We start from the raw sequence: 19,261 nt of genomic DNA, 5'->3' as shown, positions 1-19,261 counted from the left end.
TCTACTGTAAAGGCTCACAATCGATACAAAGGGTTTATCAGCATGCTAAAAGAATGATCACAATTGTTGGCACGCAGGGTACTTAGTAAAAGTGGAGTGCTGATGACTTCTCCCTCTAGTGCTCAGCACAGAGGACTTGACAATGGAAAGGGACAAAACAGAGTCTCTGTTTCCTGGAGGTAGTATCTGTGGAAGGACAAAGCATCCTGGTGGGAAGGCTGATGGCAGTGCTTCCTGCGGAAACAGGCAACATTGACTTCCCCCGGTAAAAGTAGGAACAGCAGGAGAATCCTCTTCACTGAAGCAGCCCCTCTAGTCTCCTGTTGCTCTCACCAGGAGATACCACTGACACAGGGAAGTTTTTTCAGCAGTCCTTGTTTGTCCAGTAGCAACCACAAGAAATCACCACACAGGAGTTACCCACATCCTTCCTTTCTAGGATGAATGCATTTTCCCTCTCCTATGTTTGGCTACTTCCCAAAGCTCAGAGCAACTCAGCAGCATACGGGAATGCAGTTTGGTTAGGCCTTTCATCTTCCTCCTCCTCATCTCTCTCGCGGATGGAATTGACTGGGTTGTCCTGCTCGGATTCTGCCCTCAGCTCAAAGAGCTGCTCCTCCAGGAAGCAGCTCCAAATGCTGTATTCCTCATCATGTGCCCTTGCTTCTGCAGGTGAGATGTGGGGAGCTCCCAGGACAAAAGCTGCAAACCTGACATATTAAAAGAAGAAAAACAAAGGACTGTAAAGCCAAGGATACTGCCAGTTACTCAGGGATGGTGTGAGGATTTATCCACAGGCAGAGCAGACAGGGGGAAGTTGCAGCCTGAGCTAGGGAGTCCTGACCAAGAGAGTACATTACAACAGGTGGCAACAACCGTGAGGATTTGTTCTGCCTCATCTTTTCAGCTTGTTCTATAAAAGTCAATTTTTGCTCTTCTGGAGGCCATCTGCAAGGTCTTGTGACTAAGCAAGAAGATCTGGCTTAGTTTTCACATCTTGTCAGTATTGGTGGGGTAATCCAGAGTGAGCATTTGTACAGTTGGATAGATGGAGCTTTAGCTCCTAAAAATAAAGCTGTGGTGTATCTGAGAGAAGGGCTGTGAGAGTTCAGGTAAGCTGGCAGTGCTGATGGAAGGGCAAATGGGGAGAAATTCACAGTCCTACCTTGCCGTGCTGCCACCTTGCATCTAGTGCTTCAGGCACGCTCTGGGCAAGCTGAGCTAAAGTCTTGCCAAAGAGCAGGGGAGTGGAGCATCTCTGAGGAGGAGAGGCTGAGAGACCCGGGGCTGTTCAGCCTGGAGAACAGTCTGAGGGGGATCAGCTCAGTGCTGAGCAATAGCTAAAGGGTACAGCCACACTCCAGTATTGCCCAGCGACAGGACAGCAGGCAGTGGGCACAAACTGGAACCCAGTCTTTGCTGTGAGGGTGCTGGAGCCCTGGAGCAGGCTGCTCAGAAAGGTTGTGGAATCTCCTCTGGAGAGATTCCAAACCCTCCTGGACAACCTGCTGTGGGTGACCCTGCTGTAGCAGGCAGGTTGCATCGAATGCTCTTCAGAGGTCACTTCCAGCTCCTACCCTCCTGTGAGTCTCTAATTCCTGCTTTGGGTGTATCTGGAGCCGCAGGCTGGAAATTCTGCAGCTGCTCCAAGAAAATGCCCAACTGGAGGGCTTGCAGGACAAAGCCTGACCTTAGCACCATTCCTACATTTCAGCTGGCCATGAATTGACTTTCAGTGGGCAACTACACTGAGGAGAGAGAATGGAGCTGGAGGTTTCTGGCAAGCATGTGGAAACAGACGGCAGTTCTGACACCTGGGTAAGTGTCGACAGCACCCGAGAAATGTAAGAAGAAGGAAATGCAGCTACATTCTGGAGCTCTGGTAAACTGATCAATAATTTACATCTTAGACTTCACATTTCTGCAAGATGAGCGCTGTCACCTCGCTCTTCTTGGAAGCACTGCTAGTCTAAATGGGGAACAGAGTTGGGCTGGCTGTGTGTGACAGGTCTGCTTTGAGCTTGAACTGTCTTCTGATGCTTAATGGAAGCTGGAAGAGGTGCTCAACTCCTTCAGGCTGCTCCTGGCTCTCCTTTTTGTATTTTTATAATGAACAGCTTACAAGAACCGTGTTAACTCAGCTATGGCTAAAGAATACATCTCGGTTGTTTGTGCATGTGGCAGTATTTTGTGTCACAATACTGCAGTTAGCTTTTGTTTTTCGTGTCTTTGAAGCCTGCTACCTCTAAAACCTGGCAAAGAGGCTGGCTGTGTGCCCATCCAAGGGAGAAAAACGGTTCTGAAACTCAGTTTACCTTTTTATTGATTAAATTCTGAGCTGAATAGGGCTCCCCTGGAACTGTGACACTTGGTTCTGTGGGGCTCCCCTGGAACTGTGACACTTGGTTCTGTGGGGCTCCTCTGGAACTTAACACTTGGGTCTATGTCAAGAGCCAAGTCTTTGTGGCCATGTGAAACTCTGCTGATATGCTGAAGTTCTGGGGTAGACAGAAATGTGCTGCTATTATGATTGATTTTATATTCTGCAAGACTCTTTGATCTGACCCTTCCCAACCCATCTGTCTAGGGTCTGTCTCTTCCACTACACTTGGAATAGCTCTTCTGTTATACCTCCTAGGTGCAGGTATTGATTTCCTTTTCTGCATTCTTAGCCTTAGATATTGGTTGCTCCTTCAAGCAGGTTAGGATTCCTTGGCTGTGCAGCTGCAGTTGGGAAGTTGAATGCAGATAGTATTTTTGAGCAGGTATCTTCAGGCTGCCCCAGCTCACACAGTGCACAAGTGCACTGCTCTAAAAAATGAAGCAGCATGCCACTGCCTTGGCCACCTGGATCACCCTGAAGGAACTTAAGATGCACTGCAGGACAGGTTTTAAGGCAAGCTGCCATCACCTATGAATGTCTGCAAACTCTCAGAGTAACTAATGGTCAGGGAGGAACAAGCAAGGGGTTTATGAGCACCAGCAAATAATATCCTTGAGAGGCGTGGCTGGGATCTTTAGTGGGACTGCTCAGGAAGGTAAAGCTGGCTACGTGTGAGATAAAGGCAGCCGGGACGGTGCCTGCAGTAGTGTTTGGGTTTGCTGTGCAGCAGGAGCTGCACAATGTGTGTGCTGCTCAAGAGTAAGACAGAGGTCCTTACCTGTGTGGGGACTGCAGCTTGGATACAGCTAACCACGATGGGAAGTGAGGGTTCCTGCAGAAAGAGCGTAGCTCCTCCAGGGCTCTGATGGTTTCTGTTTCGCCTTGTTCCCGAAACTCCTCCTCAGTCAGGAGTTTAAACTCCAACTTCTTAGGTTTAAAGCATTTTCTCATTTTTCTGGAATGAAACAATATCAGTTAGTGTTTCTGAGGTCTTCTGGCAGACAATTATGGTCTTTTTTCCTCTACTCCCTGCTATTAACATTCATTAATCACTTTTCTCCTTTCAAGAGCAGAAGCTACACTCCTGATGAAGGTTTTCAGGTAAGATGTCTGCAGGTTGCTAGCTTGTTTCCCCACTAAGTGTCAACTCAGAATCTTTTTGGTTGGAAAAACCCTTTAAGATCATTGAGTCCAACCGTGATCTAGCTCTACTAAGACTGGTGCTAAACCATGTCCCTTAGCACATCTCTGCCTACTTTCACAGAATCACAGAGACATTCAGGTTGGAAAAGACCCTTGGGATCATCAAATCCAACCAATAACTCTGGTCTACAAGGTTTAGCCCTAAACCATATCCCCAAGCACCACATCCAAACCACCTTGAAACACATCCAGGGTTGATGACTCAACCACCTCCCTGGGCAGCACATTCCAGTGCCTGACCTCCCATTCTATGAGAAAAAAATTCCTAGTGTCAGTTTAAACCTCCCCAGTCACAGCTTGAGGCCATGCCTTCTTGTTCTATCACTAATTACCTGTGAGAAGAGACCAGCACCAGCCTCTCCACAATGTCCCCTCAGCCTCCTCGTCTTCAAACTGAACAGCCCCAGCTTCTTCGTTTGCTCTGCATAAGATTTATTCTGCAATAAACACCTCTCTTGTGAGCCTGTTCCACTGCTGGAGAACCCTTCCAGTGAAGAAGTTTCTTCTTACATACAACCTAGACCTACCCTGGTGCAAACTGAAGCCATTGCCTCTCCTGCTGCTTGTTACTAGGGAGAAGAGACAGAGTCCCACCTGGCTCCAACTTCCTTCCAGGAAATTATGGAGAGCAATGAGGTCTCCCCTCAGCTTCCTCTTCTCCAGACTAAACAACCCCAGTTCCCACAGCCACTCCTCACCACTCCTGTTTTCCAGACCCTTCACCAGCTTTGTTGACCTTCTCTGGATCTGCTCCAGCAACTCAACATCGTTTTTTGTAGTGAAGGCCCCAAATCTGAACCCAGTTCTCAAGGTGTGGCCTTGTCAGTACTGCAGGAAATGATACCTAATGAGCTTCAAACGATCTTTGGCTCAGGTCCTTAGTGCGTACGCAAGGACTAAAATCTCACCGAATTCAAGAGCTGGCTGCTTGCTCAGCCATTTTTGTGTGCAACATGCATAATGTGTCTGCAGAGGCACAGGCTGAATCAAACCCCAGGCTGCATGTGTAACTTAACAGACTCAGCTTGCTGCTTATCTTCTAGGAGCTGTTCACGTTGTTTACTGGATCGCTTCTTTCAAATCTCACTTTAAGTTACAAAACTGAGTAGTCTGAGGCCAAACTGTTTACAATCTGATGGTTTTTTAGCTGCTGCACAGCAATGTATAATCTAATTAGCTATCAATTAGAAAATGTGCCATGTTCTGCTCCCTTCTGTCGACTGCTGTTGATTTAAATGTTGTGATGAGTTAAGAAAAGCAAGGGCTGGATGCCTGCAAAAGTTTCAGCTCTGTATAGAAACACCTGCTCCAAACAGCAGCCTTCGGCTTCCCTCCTTGTTTGCCTGTAGGGTAAGAATGAAGTGTAGCTCAGGTCAGATGGTGAAGGCCTTGCTGGCTCAGTGGGACCACTACTGAGCTTAACAACAAACAATGAAACAAAACGACTAAGAGTCCTTCATCTGCTGCTCTGAAGTGTGTAGCTGGCATCATGACCTCACAGGCTGGTACTGCTCCTTCATAGAATCACAGAATCGTTAGGGTTGGAATGGGACCTAAAGGATCATCTAGTTCCAACCTCCCCTGCCATGTTTTGAACCAGGGCAAAACCCACCCAAATCCTTACTGTTCTTCTAAGAGATTTGTAGAGCTATAGTTCAGTGCTTTGGGGCTTTATAGAAACATCAGTTAATGAAAGAGGCTCACATGAGGAACAAACCAGTGTTCCAGCGTGTTCTGAGCTGGTAACAGGACAAGGAATAATGCATACAAGCTAGAACACAAGTTCCACCTCAACATGAGGAGAAACTTCTTTACAGTGAGGGTGACAGAGCCCTGGAACAGGCTGCCCAGAGGGGTTGTGGAGTCTCCTACTCTGAAAGCCAACCTGGATGTGTTCCTGTGCAGCCTTGTCCCAGGTGATCCTGCTTGGGCAGGGGGGTTGGACCTGACGATCTCTGGAGGTTCTTTCCAACCCCTAACTCTCTGTGATTCTGTGACTTCTTCACCCTAGGCTTACTGCTTTCAGAGTGCACTGAACCTGCTTACGTCAGGGACATATTGATCCTCTATATTGCCTTTTTTTGTGTGCTTCTCAGTCTCCAATAAATGACAGCTTCTACCTACAACAAAAAAGCTCTGACCCAGTCCATACCTCATCTACAAAGAACACAAGAGCAGAGGAGTATGTTCTTCAAAACTAAACAGTGTGTAAAAGACTGAGAAAGAAATTACTTGGGTTTTTTCCTTTTGGTTATGCCAGTTCCAGCCTTTGCCTCCTCCTGGTTCACTGCTACAGGGTAGTCTACACTAAAGATTCTGAATCTGGATGCTATCACTGAAGGTAAAAAAAATCCCATGTACATTGGCATGACCTTTTAGAATCCTCCTTTTGAGTGTTGCATTAGTGTTTCTTCATTTGAGAGTGTACTTGTATTTATGCCTCCAACTCAAGGATGAGCAAACACCTTGATCCTATGCTGCTAATGCACTCAGCAAACAAAGGTCTACACATTGCAGGTAGTTCCCACTCTGGATGCCACAGTGTAAATGGAGATCTGGGAAAACAGGGCAGTGTCTCCACAGATTGTTTCCACCAATGAAAGGCAGAATAATAACCTCAGAAAACTAAAGTCAGGGAACACCTCTGCTACAAAGACAGGCTCAGGGAGCTGGGATTGTTCAGCCTGGAGAAGGTGTCAGGGAGACCTAATAGCAGCCTTGCAGTACCTGAAGGGGGCCTACAAAAAGGCTGCAGAGGGACTGTTTAGAAAAGCCTGCAGTGATAGGACAAGGGGCAATGGTTTTATATCACAGAAGTGCATATTTAGACTGGATGTTAGGAACAAGTTCTGCACCATGAGAGTGGTGGAACACTGAAACAGGTTGCTCAGGGAGGTGGTTGGGGACCCATCCCTGGAGATTTTCAAGGTGAGCCTCGATAGGGCTCTGGGCGACCTGATCCAGTTGAGGATGCCCCTGCTTACTGCAGGGGGTTGGACTAGGTGACCTTTGGGGGTCCCTTCCAACCCAGACCATTCTATGATTCTATGAAACTGCTGGTTTTGTGGACATGGGTTTTTAGTCTCTGACCTTGGCGCTATCTAGCCTACAAGGACTGTCACTTCTCAACATCCGCTCGCTCGGTGACAGGACATTGTTTTATCCTCTCAGATTCTGCAGTCTCCCTGCACATGAAACGTGGACACTGACACCTACATACCAACCTGCCAATGTGAGAGGCAGCACCAAGGGGGTAGCCCAGGCCTTTGGAACCCAGGCTGACTGCTATCACTGCATACGCGACGTGAGGGACGGTGACGCCACAGTAGATCAGGAGAAAGGCTGTCAGCTGGAGCGTCCATGTGAACAAAGTTATGCTCAGGTCAGTGGTCAGTGGCCCATGCTGATAGCAAACAGCAAAGCTGGCAATTCCAACAGCCAGAAAATACCCTGTAGAAGCAGAACAGAAGGACTTGGAGAAAAGGTGCCAACCACTCATATAAATGTCATTAGTTTAGGTCACAAAGCTTGCCACTGCTGTGAAGCTGAGGCTACCGCTTCTTGTGTTGTCTTGCAACATACTGCAGATATCTCTGTGTGCTTTGCCTTTCTAAAGGGTGCTAAGAGTTCAGGAGGTGATCTGTGAGTGGCCTTTAGCTCCCCAGGCAAGAATGCTGAGGCAGGTGCCAGCCAATACATCTGTCAGCCCCTGTAGATACACTGAATCACAGAAGGCTTTAGGTTGGAAGGGACCTTTCGAGGTTAATCTAAGCCAAACTCCTTGCACTGCGCAGGGACATCTTCACCTAGAGTAGGTTGTGCAGAGACCCAAACAACCTGATCTGGAAGGTTTGAGGGATGGGGCATCTACCACCTCTCTGGGCAGCCTAGGACAGTGTCTCGCCACCCTCACTGTGAAAAATTCTTCATTGTATTTAGGCTAAATCTCTTTTAGCTTCAAACCATTACCCCTCATCCTGTCACGACAGGCTGTACTATAAAGTCTGTTTACAGCTTTCTTGTTGGCCCCCTGAAGTACTGAAAGACCACAATAAAGGTCCCCATGAGCCTTCTTAAATACGAGCCAGCAGTGTGCCCAGGTGGCCAAGGCGGCCAGTGGCATCCTGGCCTGTATCAGGAACAGTGTGGCCAGCAGGAGCAGGGAGGTCATTCTGCCCCTGGACTCAGTGCTGGTTAGGCCACACCTTGAGTCCTGTGTCCAGTTCTGGGCCCCTCAGTTTAGGAAAGAGTTTAGGAAAGATGTTGACTTGCTGGAACATGTCCAGAGAAGGGCAACAAAGTTGTTTGAAGGGTTTGGAGCCCAAGCCTTATGAGGAGAGGCTGAGGCAGCTGGGGTTGCTTAGTCTGGAGAAGAGGAGGCTCAGAGGTGACCTTATTGCTGTCTACAACTACCTGAAGGGAGGTTGTAGCCAGGTCGGGGCTGGTCTCTTCTCCCAGGCAACCAGCACCAGGACAAGAGGACACAGTCTCAAGCTGCCCCAGGGGAGGTTTAGGCTGGATGTTAGGAAGTTGTTCATAGAAACAGTGACTGGCCATTTGAATAGGCTGCCCAGGAGGTGTTTAGGAGGAGACTGGATGGGGTGCTCGGTGCCAAGGATTAGTTGATTAGATGGTGTTGGATGATGGGTTGGACTCGATCTCAAAGGTCTCTTCCAACCTGGTTAACTTTATTTCTATTTCTAACTCTCTCAGCCTGTCCCCACAGCAGAGGTGCTCCAGCCCTTGGATCAATCTTGTGTCCTCTGGCTCTGCTCCAAGAGGTTCACATCTTAGTGCTGAGAGCTCCAGAGCTGGACCTAGCACTGCAGGTGGGGCCTCGCTAGAGTGGAGTAACATCCATCAATGAGTCACTTGATTTTGGTTTTTTTATGGGCAGGTATTCACCTAACCACTAAATTGACCCAAAATCTGAGCACATTTTCTGGTAGTTGTCTTACCCAGTAAGTAGTTTCTGTGTTCAGACCACAACCACTGCATATTCTCTTTGAAGCAGTAAATTAAGTAGAGGGAGAACATCCAGCAGCCACTCATTAAGATCCAGAAGGTACTGTGCTGGAAATGAAAAAAAAATATTAAAACCTTTTAAAAAAATCAAAACATTTCAAGTCAGAATTGGGTCCATTGTGTGCAAGGGAACTCACAGGCCAAACCAGATGTGGCCCCTGGTAGAGCTGCAGGGTTTACGATCTGTATTAGACTTCCACTGTAGTGCTCTGCACTCTGCAGCTAAATGACCTCAGTTCTAAATGGAGCAACTGCATCTGTGTGTCATGTCCCCGTGGCACGGTGCAGCCCCTGCAGTGTATTCCAAGTGAGCAGATCTCAGCAACACTGTGGGAATGCACAGACCGTCAAGGTAAAATTCCATCTGCCTTGCAATGAATTGCCTCTGAGGAACAGACAAGAATCTCTCCCAGTTGCCACTGAAACTCCATTCTGATCTATACTGCTTCATAAATTCAAAAGTAAGCTTAGCTCCACTCCCATAATTTCTGTTTCAGAATGGACAGTTTTTGCACATCAGCAGTCTCCTGTTTAGTTTGAACTCGGGAGCAAGCTAACTACAACTTGATTCTGACCTAATTGTATTGGTGTGAGCAATCCTGCAGTCATTGCAGAGCAGTTACCTGGCCACAAAACCAAAGCACAGTCAGAATCTGGCTCTCTGCTCTTCACTTCTATATTATGATGTTGATGACTATTGGTATTTTGGGTTAGAAATGTAGATTTACCCTTGGAATAAACCTTCTAAGTGCCAACAGGACAAAGACTAGCAGAGCAAGAACGCCCAGTATTACTCCAGAAAGGTAAAAGAACTTGGTACTCCTGTAAGAGAAGAAGAGAAACCACTGTGAGAAGCATCATCTGTGCTTGGTTAAGATGCCAACATTCCTAAGTGCAGCAGGGATCTTCAGTAAGGACTGAACACAGCTCGAAGGCAGTGCTGTAGGTGCACAGTTAACAGGCCCAGTTTAGATATTAAATCCCTGTGAGGCAAGTTCCATATAAACACCAGGAAAAAATGTTCACTGTGAGGTGACAGAAGCCTGGAGCAGGCTGCCCAGGGGGGTTGTGGTGTCTCCCACTCTGGAGATATTCAAGACCCTCCTGGATGTGTTCCTGTGTGATCTGGTATGGGTGCTCCTGCTCTGGCAAGGGGGTTGGACTGGATGAGCTTTCAAGATCCCTTCCAGCCCCTAACATTCTGTGATTCCCAGCAGAGCTTTAAAGGCCACTGGACCACAGAATGTTAGCAATTGGAAGGGACCTCTGGAGATCAAGTCCAACCCCTCTGCCAAAGCAATTTCCATTTCTTGACCTTCCAGTTACCAGTAATTTCTTTTTAATTTACTGAAATGGTTCTGCACTGCAAAAAAGGGAAACAAAAGTTTTACTTTTCTAATGTGAAATGTTACAAAACCCCCTCCATGCATCCCACCCCCCCACCCAGGGCTCTCCAAGCTTTATGCCTTTATTAAGCCTGACTTTTGATTCAGAGTTCACTCTGTGAAACCTGTGGCTGCTCTCCTTGCCTGAGAGGAGCCTCCTGACAACTTGTGACTCATTTTGGAGTCACAGGACGCCTGTTTTGCTGCAACAACAAACACCCTCCCTTGCTTGCTGTGCATCAAGAGAAAGGAGGAGAAAGGTTGGCACAAAGGTGGAGGGAGATGAGGTCCTAAGAGTTTTCTGCTGCAGAAAAGCGTGATTTGTAACACTTGCTTCATTATTTAGCATTCAGCCAACCTCAAGTGGCCTGGAAAACACAGAGAGCATTTTTCTGCAGCCACAGACTTGCTCACTGAGGATTGTCTTGGTGTCACCCAGTGCAGGAAGCTTAGCTACAGGAACCCTAACACAGCTAAGCAATTAGAGTGCAGCACTCCAAGGTATGTCACAATCTATCCAAACACAAATGGTATGAAGAAGTTTTAAATGGAATGTTTGCTTTCCTTGTTTCACCTTCCCAAAGAAATGCCTTCTTCAGCTTAGAAAAGAGACCAAAGATGTACAGGCTTTGGGAAAGGAGGTCAAGAATCAGCAGCTAGTACTCACCTGCTCAGGCTGTTTGCAAAATGGAACAGAAAAATTCCAGCTACAAACAAAAACAAGAGCTTTCCATCTAGCACTAAAAAGGGGGGAAGAAAAAACAAACAGAAATGGACTTTAGACTAATTCAATCTGACATGTTGATTACATAAAGCACCAGCAGAAACGTCCCAAGGATCTACATCATCATCTCTGCTGAGACCTCACTGGAGTACTGCATCCAGCTCTGGAGCCCTCAACACAGGAAGGACATGGACCTGATGGAGCAGGTCCAGAAGAGGGCCCCAAAAATGATCAGAGGGCTGCAGCACTTCTGCTATTAGGACAGGCTGAGGGGACCTGGGATTGTTGAGACTGGAGAAAGCTCCAAGGGAGACGTAAGAGTGGCCTTCCAGTACCTGAAGGGGGCCTGCAAGAAGGCTGCAGAGGGTGTCAGGTAACCATAGGACTAGGGGGAATGGAACAAAAAGAGAAGTGGGTGGATTCAGATTGGATGTTAGGAAGCTCTTCACCATGAGGGTGGCAACACACTGGAACAGGTTGCCTAGGGAGGTGGTAGAAGCCTCATCCCTGGAGGTTTTTAAAGCCAGGCTGGATGTGGCTGTGAGCAACCTGATCTAGGGTGAGGTGTCCCTGCCCATGGCAGGGGGGTTGGAACTGGATGATCCTTAAGGTCCCTTCCCTAACAAGTCTATGATTTTATGAGTGTTTACAACAGCCTGCAGTGATAGGACGAGGGGCAATGGTATGAAATTAGAGCAGAGCAGATTTAGATTGGATGGTAGGAACAAGTTCTTTACCATCAGGGTAGTGGAACACAACAGGTTGCCCAGGGAAGTAGTTGAGACCCCATCCCCGGAGATGTTCAAAGTCAGGCTTGACAAGGCTCTGAGCAATCTGATCTAGTGGAAGATGTCCCTGCTGACTGCAGAGGGAGTTGGACTAGATGACCTTAGGAGGTCCCTTCCAACCCAAACCATTCCATGATTCTATGATCATAAAATCATAGCATTGTTTGGGTAGGAAAAGACCTTTAAGATAATTGAGTCCAACCATTATCTAACTCTCCCAAGTCTGGTGCTAAACCATGTTTCTCAGCACCATAGCTCTGCATCTTTTAAACACCACCAGGGATGGTGGTGAATTCAAGATGCTGCTTTCAGTACCACCGGAAACACCAATCTAAAGGTGAGGCTCCTGTACTTACTTTCTCGTTCCACAGTGAGGGTGTAGGGTTCGGTTCTGAATGGCTGTATCTTGAAACAAAGATCCTCTCCATATTGTTGGATGCTTAGGGAAGTTTCTGTAGATGTCTCTGGTTTCCAGAAGATCTTAACAGCACACACAGCAAACTCAAGAACAGTTTCTGCATGGCGACAGTTGCTTTTTTCTGAAATGGGCTCAAACCTGAACGTTTCTGTGCTGTTCACTTTCACCTACAGCCAAACAGAATCCACAGAGATCAGAACCCCTGGGGGCTTTTGGGTTTCTGAACTATACAGCATGAGCCATGCATGGGATAATGGAAATCAGCAGAGAGGGAACAAAAGGCAAGTACAATTCTTAGTTGTTGAATTATAATGCAAAAAGTAATGGTTTAGGCCTTACAAAATGATTCCACAAAGTCAGCATCAGCAAAGTTCTCTAGAGGAGTTCATTAGGCTTGGTCCCACCATGACACTTGCCCACGAATTCCAAGGAATCATAGAATGGTTTAGGTTGGAAGGGACCTTAAAGATCATCTAGTTCCAAACCCCTGCCATGGACAGGGACACCTTCCAGTAGATCAGCTTGCTAAGGCCTCATTCAGCCTGGCCTTGAACATCTCCAGGGAGAAGGCATCCATGACCTCCCTGTTCACTGGCTCACCTGGCAAACTGTTCCAGTGTCTCACCATCCTGTCAAGAATTTCTTCCTAATCCTCAGTCTAAATCTGCCCTCCTCAAACTTCAATCCATTCCCTCTCATCCTATCACTACAAGCCCTTGTAAAAAGTCCCTTCCCAGCTTTCTTGTAGGCCCCCTTCAAGTACTGGAAGACCACAGTAAGGTCTCCCTGGAGTCTCCTCCAGGTTGAACAGCCCCAGCTCTCTCATCCTGTCCCTGTGAGAGAGGTTCTCCAGGCCTCTGATCATCTTTGGGGCCATCCTCTTGCATGTCCCTCTTATGCTGGAGGCACCAGAACCAGATGTAGTGCTCCAGGTGAGGTCTCACCAGAGCAGAGGAATGGGGCAGAATCCCCTCCCTGTCCTGCTGCTCACTGCTTTGGATGCAGCCCAGCACACAGCTGCCTTCTGGGCTGCCGGCAGCCATCGCCGGCTCCTGTTGAGTAGTCATCAACGGACACCTCCAAGTCCTTCTCCTTGAGTCTCGTAGGATGCCTTTCTATTAGTCAGAGAAAGAGAAATTCACTTCTCCTGCTGCTTTCTGGTTAGTCACAACTGTACCTCTGGCTCCTGTGCTGTGGCCTGGCTTGTGGGTGAGTCACAGAGCTGCCTTTTATCCTCACAAGTTTCATAAAGGTGTTTGTGACAGGCAAGAACATTGGTTGCAGAGGTGAGCAGCAGTGGTCCATCAGAGGAAAAAGCATGGAACAAAATGCCACACAATACTAAGTTCTTGCTTGTGTGGCATCATGCTATAAGCCTGCCTGACATCCTTCTATTAGAGAGGGACCAAATCTCCCTGCATCCAGAGTGGAGGATCACAACTGCTTACACGACTTACTCCCCCAGGGATCAGCACTGGGGCCAATTTTGTTCGGTATCTTCACCAATGACCTGTATGAGGGGTAGAGTGGACCCTCAGCAAGTTCACTGGTGATAACACCAGAAAGATGTGCAGCCATCCAATGAGATCTGGACAGGCTGGAAAGTTGGGCAAAGGGAGACCTCATGAAGTTCAATAAGGAGAAGTGTAGGGAGAAATAACAACAGGCACCAGTACAGGCTAGGTGCTGCCCTGCTGGAAAGCTGCTCCATGGAGAAAACCCTTGGAGTCCTAGTGGACAGCAAGTTCTGCATGGGACAAGAGCCAATGGTGTCATGGGGTGCATCAAGAAAAGTGTGTCCAGCAGGTGTAGGGAAGTTCTCCTCCCACTCTGCTCTGCCCTGGTGAGACCACTCCTGGAATACTGTGTCTAGTTTTGGTCTCCCGAATTCAAGAGACAGGAACCTGCTGGAGAGAGCTCAACAGAGAGCTACAAGGATGATAAATGGACTTGAACATTCCTCCTATGAAGAAAGACTGAGGGTCCTAGGGCTGTTAGTCTGGAGAAGGCTGAGAAGAGATCTTACCAATGTCTATAAATATCTGAGGGGTGGGTGTCAAGCTAAGGTGCCAGGGTCTTTATGGTGGTGCCCAGGACAAGCAACAGGGGCAAGATGCAACACAGGGGGTTCCACCTCAATACACAGAGACACTTCTTCACTGTGAGGATGACAAAGCACTGGAGCAGGCTGCCCAGAGAGGTTGTTGAACCTCCTTCTCTGGAGATTTTCAAGACCTCCCTGTATGCTTTCCAGTGTGACCTAATCTAGGTGATCCTGCTCTGGCAGAGAGGTTGGACTGGATGATCTTGAGAGGTCCCTTCCAACCCCTAACATTCTGTGATTCTGCTGTTTTGATCTCGACAGAACTTGATCAGAAGGTGATGTGAAAACTATCCTCTATCTGCATGATCCCCAAGATGGCCTCTTACCTGCAGCGTTGACCAAATGTACTGTAAGCGAAGGGTTCTGTTTTGCACATAGCAGAAACAGTTTTCACCCTGTTTCTGGATGACAGCCATCTCCTGCAGCAAGTCACAGTTTCCAGCTGGGGAGGAAGGGCAGAAAAGTTCATTCTAAGCATGAAATATTTTGCCCAGGGAGGTGGTGGAGTCACTGTCCCTGGAGGTGCTCAAAATAATGTGTGGACACAGCACTTCAGGACATGGTTTAATGGCTATAGTGGTCTTAGGCTGATAGTTGGGTGTGATGAACTTAGAGGTCTTTTCCAACCAAAACAATTCTGTGATGCTCTGTATCAAATGCATGATGTTCTGTATGCTGAGGGAATCACAAGGAATTGACAGAGAATCAAACCTGAGGACCAGGCTGCAGGGTGGCACGTTGGATGTGACTAAAATTCAATTTAGACTCCTGATCAAGTCACTAAGGCTCCAGGAGTGAACTGCAGCACCTCTGGGGGAGGCAGAATTAATAATCTAGGGTGATGCTTATAAAAAAGGTAATCCATAACAACTTGGATTTGGTATCAGTGTTTTGATGGCACTGGAACAGGCCCTCTGGGCCAAATTCACTGCTGGCACGAGTGGGTGTAACTCCACTCTTACACCAATGGTGAATGCAACTGTGGGAGTCTGAGCAGGTAAACAGGCTCATGTATCAAAGTAGTCACCGTGCACATGACACAGCTGCTGATCAAGAAACCAAACTCCTCTCCCCAGGAAATACTTCTAATGTCAATACAACTGCTTGCTTTCTTTTCCCAACAGCTTTGCCCGATGCAGTTCAGCCATGCCATGGAATAAGGCAACTGCACTAATAGCTTGACATGAAGTCCTTTAATTAGGGATGCTAATTGGTCTAACTCTCTGAAATGTTAAGTGAACTTCTGAGCAGAAATGCACCTAAAAGATTTATCATAGAATGCTTTTGGTTGGAAAGGACCTTTAAAGGCCATCTAATCCAACCTCCTGCTGCGAGAAGAGACATCTCCAGCTACAGCAGGTTACTCAGAGACCCAAACAACCTGACCTGAAATGTTTCTAGGGATGGGGCATCTACCACCTCGCCGGGCAACCTCAGACCCCACCCTAACTAAAACATTTCTGCCTTGTGTCTAGTCTAAATCTCCCTCTTTTAGTTTCAGACCATCACCCCTTGTCCTGTCACAACAGGCCCTGCTAAAAACCCTGTCCCTATCTCTCTTACTGGACCCTTTAAGTACTGAAAGGCCACAATAAGGTCTCCCCAGAGCCTTCCCTTCTCCAGGCTAAACAGCCTCAACTCTATCAGTCACAGCAGAGGTGCTCCAGCCCGTGGATCATTGCTGTGGCCTCTCCTTTGGCACTGTTCCAACAGGTCCATGTCTCTCCTGTGCTGAGGGCTCCAGAGCTGGACCCAACACTGCAGGTTGGGTCTTACCAGGGCAGAGGGGCAGAATAATTTCCCTCCACCTGCTGCCCACGCTGCTTTGGACGCAGCCCAGGACACGGTTGGCTTCTGGGCTGCGAGTGCACATTGTTGGCTCATGTTGAGTTTTTCATCCACCAGTACCCCAAGGTCCTTTTCCACAGGGCTGCTCTCTATCACATCATCCCCCAGTCTGCACTGATAGCAGGGAATGCCCTGACCTAGGTACAGAACCTTGCACACGGAGCAAACTTTGACAAGCACCAAACATTCCGATCTGTATACATGTATAAAATATACCCTACAGTGCACTACCACAGTGTTCCAGGAACATAATTAAAGAGAAGAATAAAGGAAATAATTACAGATCTGAACAGAGGGAATCATCTGGCTCACTGAATAGAAAACGTAGGTCTAAGCCAAGCTCACTAATAACTGCTAAAACACTGTCACACAGTCAGAGCGGCAAAATGAGTACATGCAAAACAGTCTCAATCTGGACAAGGAGACACTGTTTGCAGGTGAAAACCTGCCCTGCATCTGTGAGGCAGCTGAACTTAAACTGGTTAAAAATCAATTTAGCCTAATTAAGCCAAAGAAAAATACCTGTGTGGATGTTCTTACAGAAGTATATTACATTATTCTAGATTTAAAGCATCCACACGTGATCCTGCTCAAAGTAAACTGGTTTAGAATGAGGGCATTTTTATTGTGAAAAATTAACCACCTGGTTTTCATCCACGGCCAGTCCAGCAGGAAGGAGCACAACCCATGAGGCCCGGGGCTGGCTCTGCCTTTTGATGGGCACTTCCACATACGTGGTGAACTGACACAGCAAACAGGTGAGGCTGATTGCCCAGGGCTAAACCCAAGCTAATCCAGCAACAGGGAACAGCAGTGCCTGAGCAGGTCCAAAATGCATCTGAGTGCCCAACACCTTCCCTGCAGGATGTATAAGGGCTTTCCACCACTACAGGCAAACTATCACAGAACCCTGTCTGTTGGAAAAGGCCTCTGACAAGTGGGGTGCTAAATCATGTCCCTCAGCACTACATCTAAGCATCTCTTAAATACCTCCAGGGATGGGGATTCAACCACCAGTGCCTGAGAACCCTTTCAGTGACGAAGTTTCTTCCAATGTCCAACACAAACATCCCCTGGGGCTACTTGAGGCCATTTCCTCTCACACTATCGCTTGTTCCTAGGGTGAAGAGCCCAAACCTCGCTTCAGCCTCCTTTCAGGGGTCTGAAGAGAGGGATGAGGTCTCCTTTCAACCTCCACTTCTCCAGGCTAAACAAGCCCACTTCCATCAGCCACTCTTCACAATGATGCGAATCCACGTCCTCCATAGACAACACTAGCAAACATTTCCTTACTCTTCAGTTTTAAGGCATTTTCTTGAGAAAAATAAATTGCTTCAGACATGACATCAGCTCCATAAAGTGAAACATTCACATTCCTAAAGGAAAGATGCTTCTGAGCAGGAAACTGTGAGATGGAGGAGGATTTTAGCTACTGTGAAACCACACAGAGAGGACAACTCTCAGGTTCTGAGCTCATGAGCAGTGGAGAGAATCCAGATGACACCCAAGGCTCAGGAACATCAAGGCAACGGGGGAGAAGCAGGTTTTTTGAGTTGTTATCACTACAACTAAGAATAACCTCTGGGCTTGTCACTGCCCTCAGTAACAACAGATACGTTCTGTAGCCAATTCTCCTGAAGCGGGCTAAGGAGAAAGCCAGCACAGGTCGGTTTCCCATGGCAGCGGAACCCAGCCCACTGACGGGGGGCAGAGAAGCACATGGGGCCGCTTTGTGCCTGCCGGGTTTCCCACATCGGTCCCCGGTGCCTGTCCCACCAAGGCACCACGCAGAATATTCTTGCGGAGACCAAAACGAGCTGGAACGAGCGGGACAAAGAGCGAAGCCCCTGAGGGGCGCGCCTGTCCCCAGCAGGCCCTTAGCTGTCGGCCGCAGGCGGGCGGGGAGGCGGCGGCCCCAGCCCCTCCCTAGGGCAGCGCCATTTTGGGCAGAAGCGGGAGGCAGGAGGTCGCGCTGGGGCGGTGGAGAATGAAGGACACGGGGCGGGGGAAGGAAAGCCTGTCCTCCAGGGCATGGCGGTTGAAGCACCCTGCCCCAGTCTGTGACCACCCGGACAGGGGAAAGGGACACACACAGCCCCCCACACCGCCAGGACCGCCACCCCGCCCGCGGTCTGCTCGGCTCTGCCCCGCTGTTGCCCGCGGAGCTCTCCCGGCCCTTTGGGGGCGGGAGGGGAAGGCCTGTACCTGCTGATGGCGCCTTCCCGTTTCCCCCGGCCGCCCCGGCCAGTGCCAGGAGCAGCAGCCCCGGACCCAGCCGGGCCCGGGGCCGCAGCCAACAGCAGCGCGACCGCACCGGACCCATGCGGCGGCTGCCGGCTCCAGCCTCGCCTCTAGCCGCGGCGAGGGCGGGGAAGGGGCGGTGCGGCCCTCAGCTCCCCCCGCCGCCCCGGCAGGGACGTTGGGGCTCGGAGTGACCAGCAGCGAACGAGAGGTTCATCCCGGGTTGTTCTAAATGCTTGTGCAGGGAGCTGGCTGGAGCCCCAGCAGGCTGGAGCCTGACCGCGGGCCGAGGCCGTCCCGCCAGCAGCGCTTCTGGGGTGTTACCTGCGGTCCCTCTGTTGCGTTCAAAGAATGGTTTGGGTTGCAAAGGACTTCAAAAATCATCTAGTCCCAACCCCTGCCGTGGGCAGGGACACCTTCCACTAGACCAGATTGCTCAAGGCCTCCAGAGGATCCATTTCCACCCGAAAATGGTAGATTTCACCCCGTGTGAAACAATTCCCTCTTAGAAGAGGGTCTAGAAACCAGCTATCTAGGGATGCAGCTCACAACACTCAGCTCTAAGGGGAGCATTTGGGGGGTGATCCCCCACAAATGATACATTTCCTGCCCTAAATGATCCACTTCCATCCCCAAAGGATCAATTTCCACCCCAAAAAGATCCATTTACCCGTTACAGGGTGCTCCAAAGCCCCTTCCCCCACCTCCATCAGTGGAGGTTTGATGGGGGAAGACAAAGTCAGGCAAGTTCCTTCCGCTCCCCCGGGGGGACAGGAGCTCCATTCTCGCCGCCGGGAGTTCACCCGTGAGGAGAAGCCCGCGCTGGCATTTGGAGCTGTGAGTGCCTGGGTTCTTCGCGCCCAGAATTATATTGGCACTGCACACATTGTCTCGGAGAATCTCAACTAGAGGGACCAGAAAAGCAGTCTGCTCGCTCATTTTGGCCTCGCTCTGGACTTGCGGTGACATTGGAGAGATCAGCACTCGGACCTGGCTTCTTCCTACACCTGCCTGCCCTGGGGCGCTGCTCCCTGCCAGCCGTAACGCTGCTGCTGTGGCTGGGGCAGGCCGGCGGTGCGGCTTCTCTTGCACTGCTCGCACGGTGCTACTGCGCGAGTTTTGCTTCGTGGCGGCCGCGTGTA

General features: G+C 49.1%; 1 protein-coding gene across 1 annotated transcript; it reads right to left on the bottom strand.

The window, feature by feature from the left end:
• Window positions 1-262: 262 nt before the first annotated feature.
• Window positions 263-18,220, bottom strand: NEMP2 (nuclear envelope integral membrane protein 2). Its single transcript, XM_054177050.1, has 9 exons — window positions 18,084-18,220; window positions 14,357-14,472; window positions 11,865-12,093; window positions 10,664-10,736; window positions 9,340-9,433; window positions 8,545-8,659; window positions 6,811-7,036; window positions 3,162-3,338; window positions 263-710 (listed from the first exon to the last, which is right to left on the bottom strand). The coding sequence occupies exons 1-9, from the start codon at window positions 18,199-18,201 to the stop codon at window positions 485-487; spliced, it is 1,374 nt and encodes a 457-aa protein (XP_054033025.1). The 5' UTR covers window positions 18,202-18,220; the 3' UTR covers window positions 263-484.
• Between the last annotated feature and the right edge of the window lie 1,041 nt (window positions 18,221-19,261).

This window comes from Dryobates pubescens, chromosome 37, assembly GCF_014839835.1.
Source record: "Dryobates pubescens isolate bDryPub1 chromosome 37, bDryPub1.pri, whole genome shotgun sequence".
Taxonomy (NCBI): Eukaryota; Metazoa; Chordata; class Aves; order Piciformes; family Picidae; genus Dryobates; species Dryobates pubescens.
Note: the sequence above shows the minus strand (reverse complement) of the source record. Positions and strands in the feature narration are given on the sequence as shown.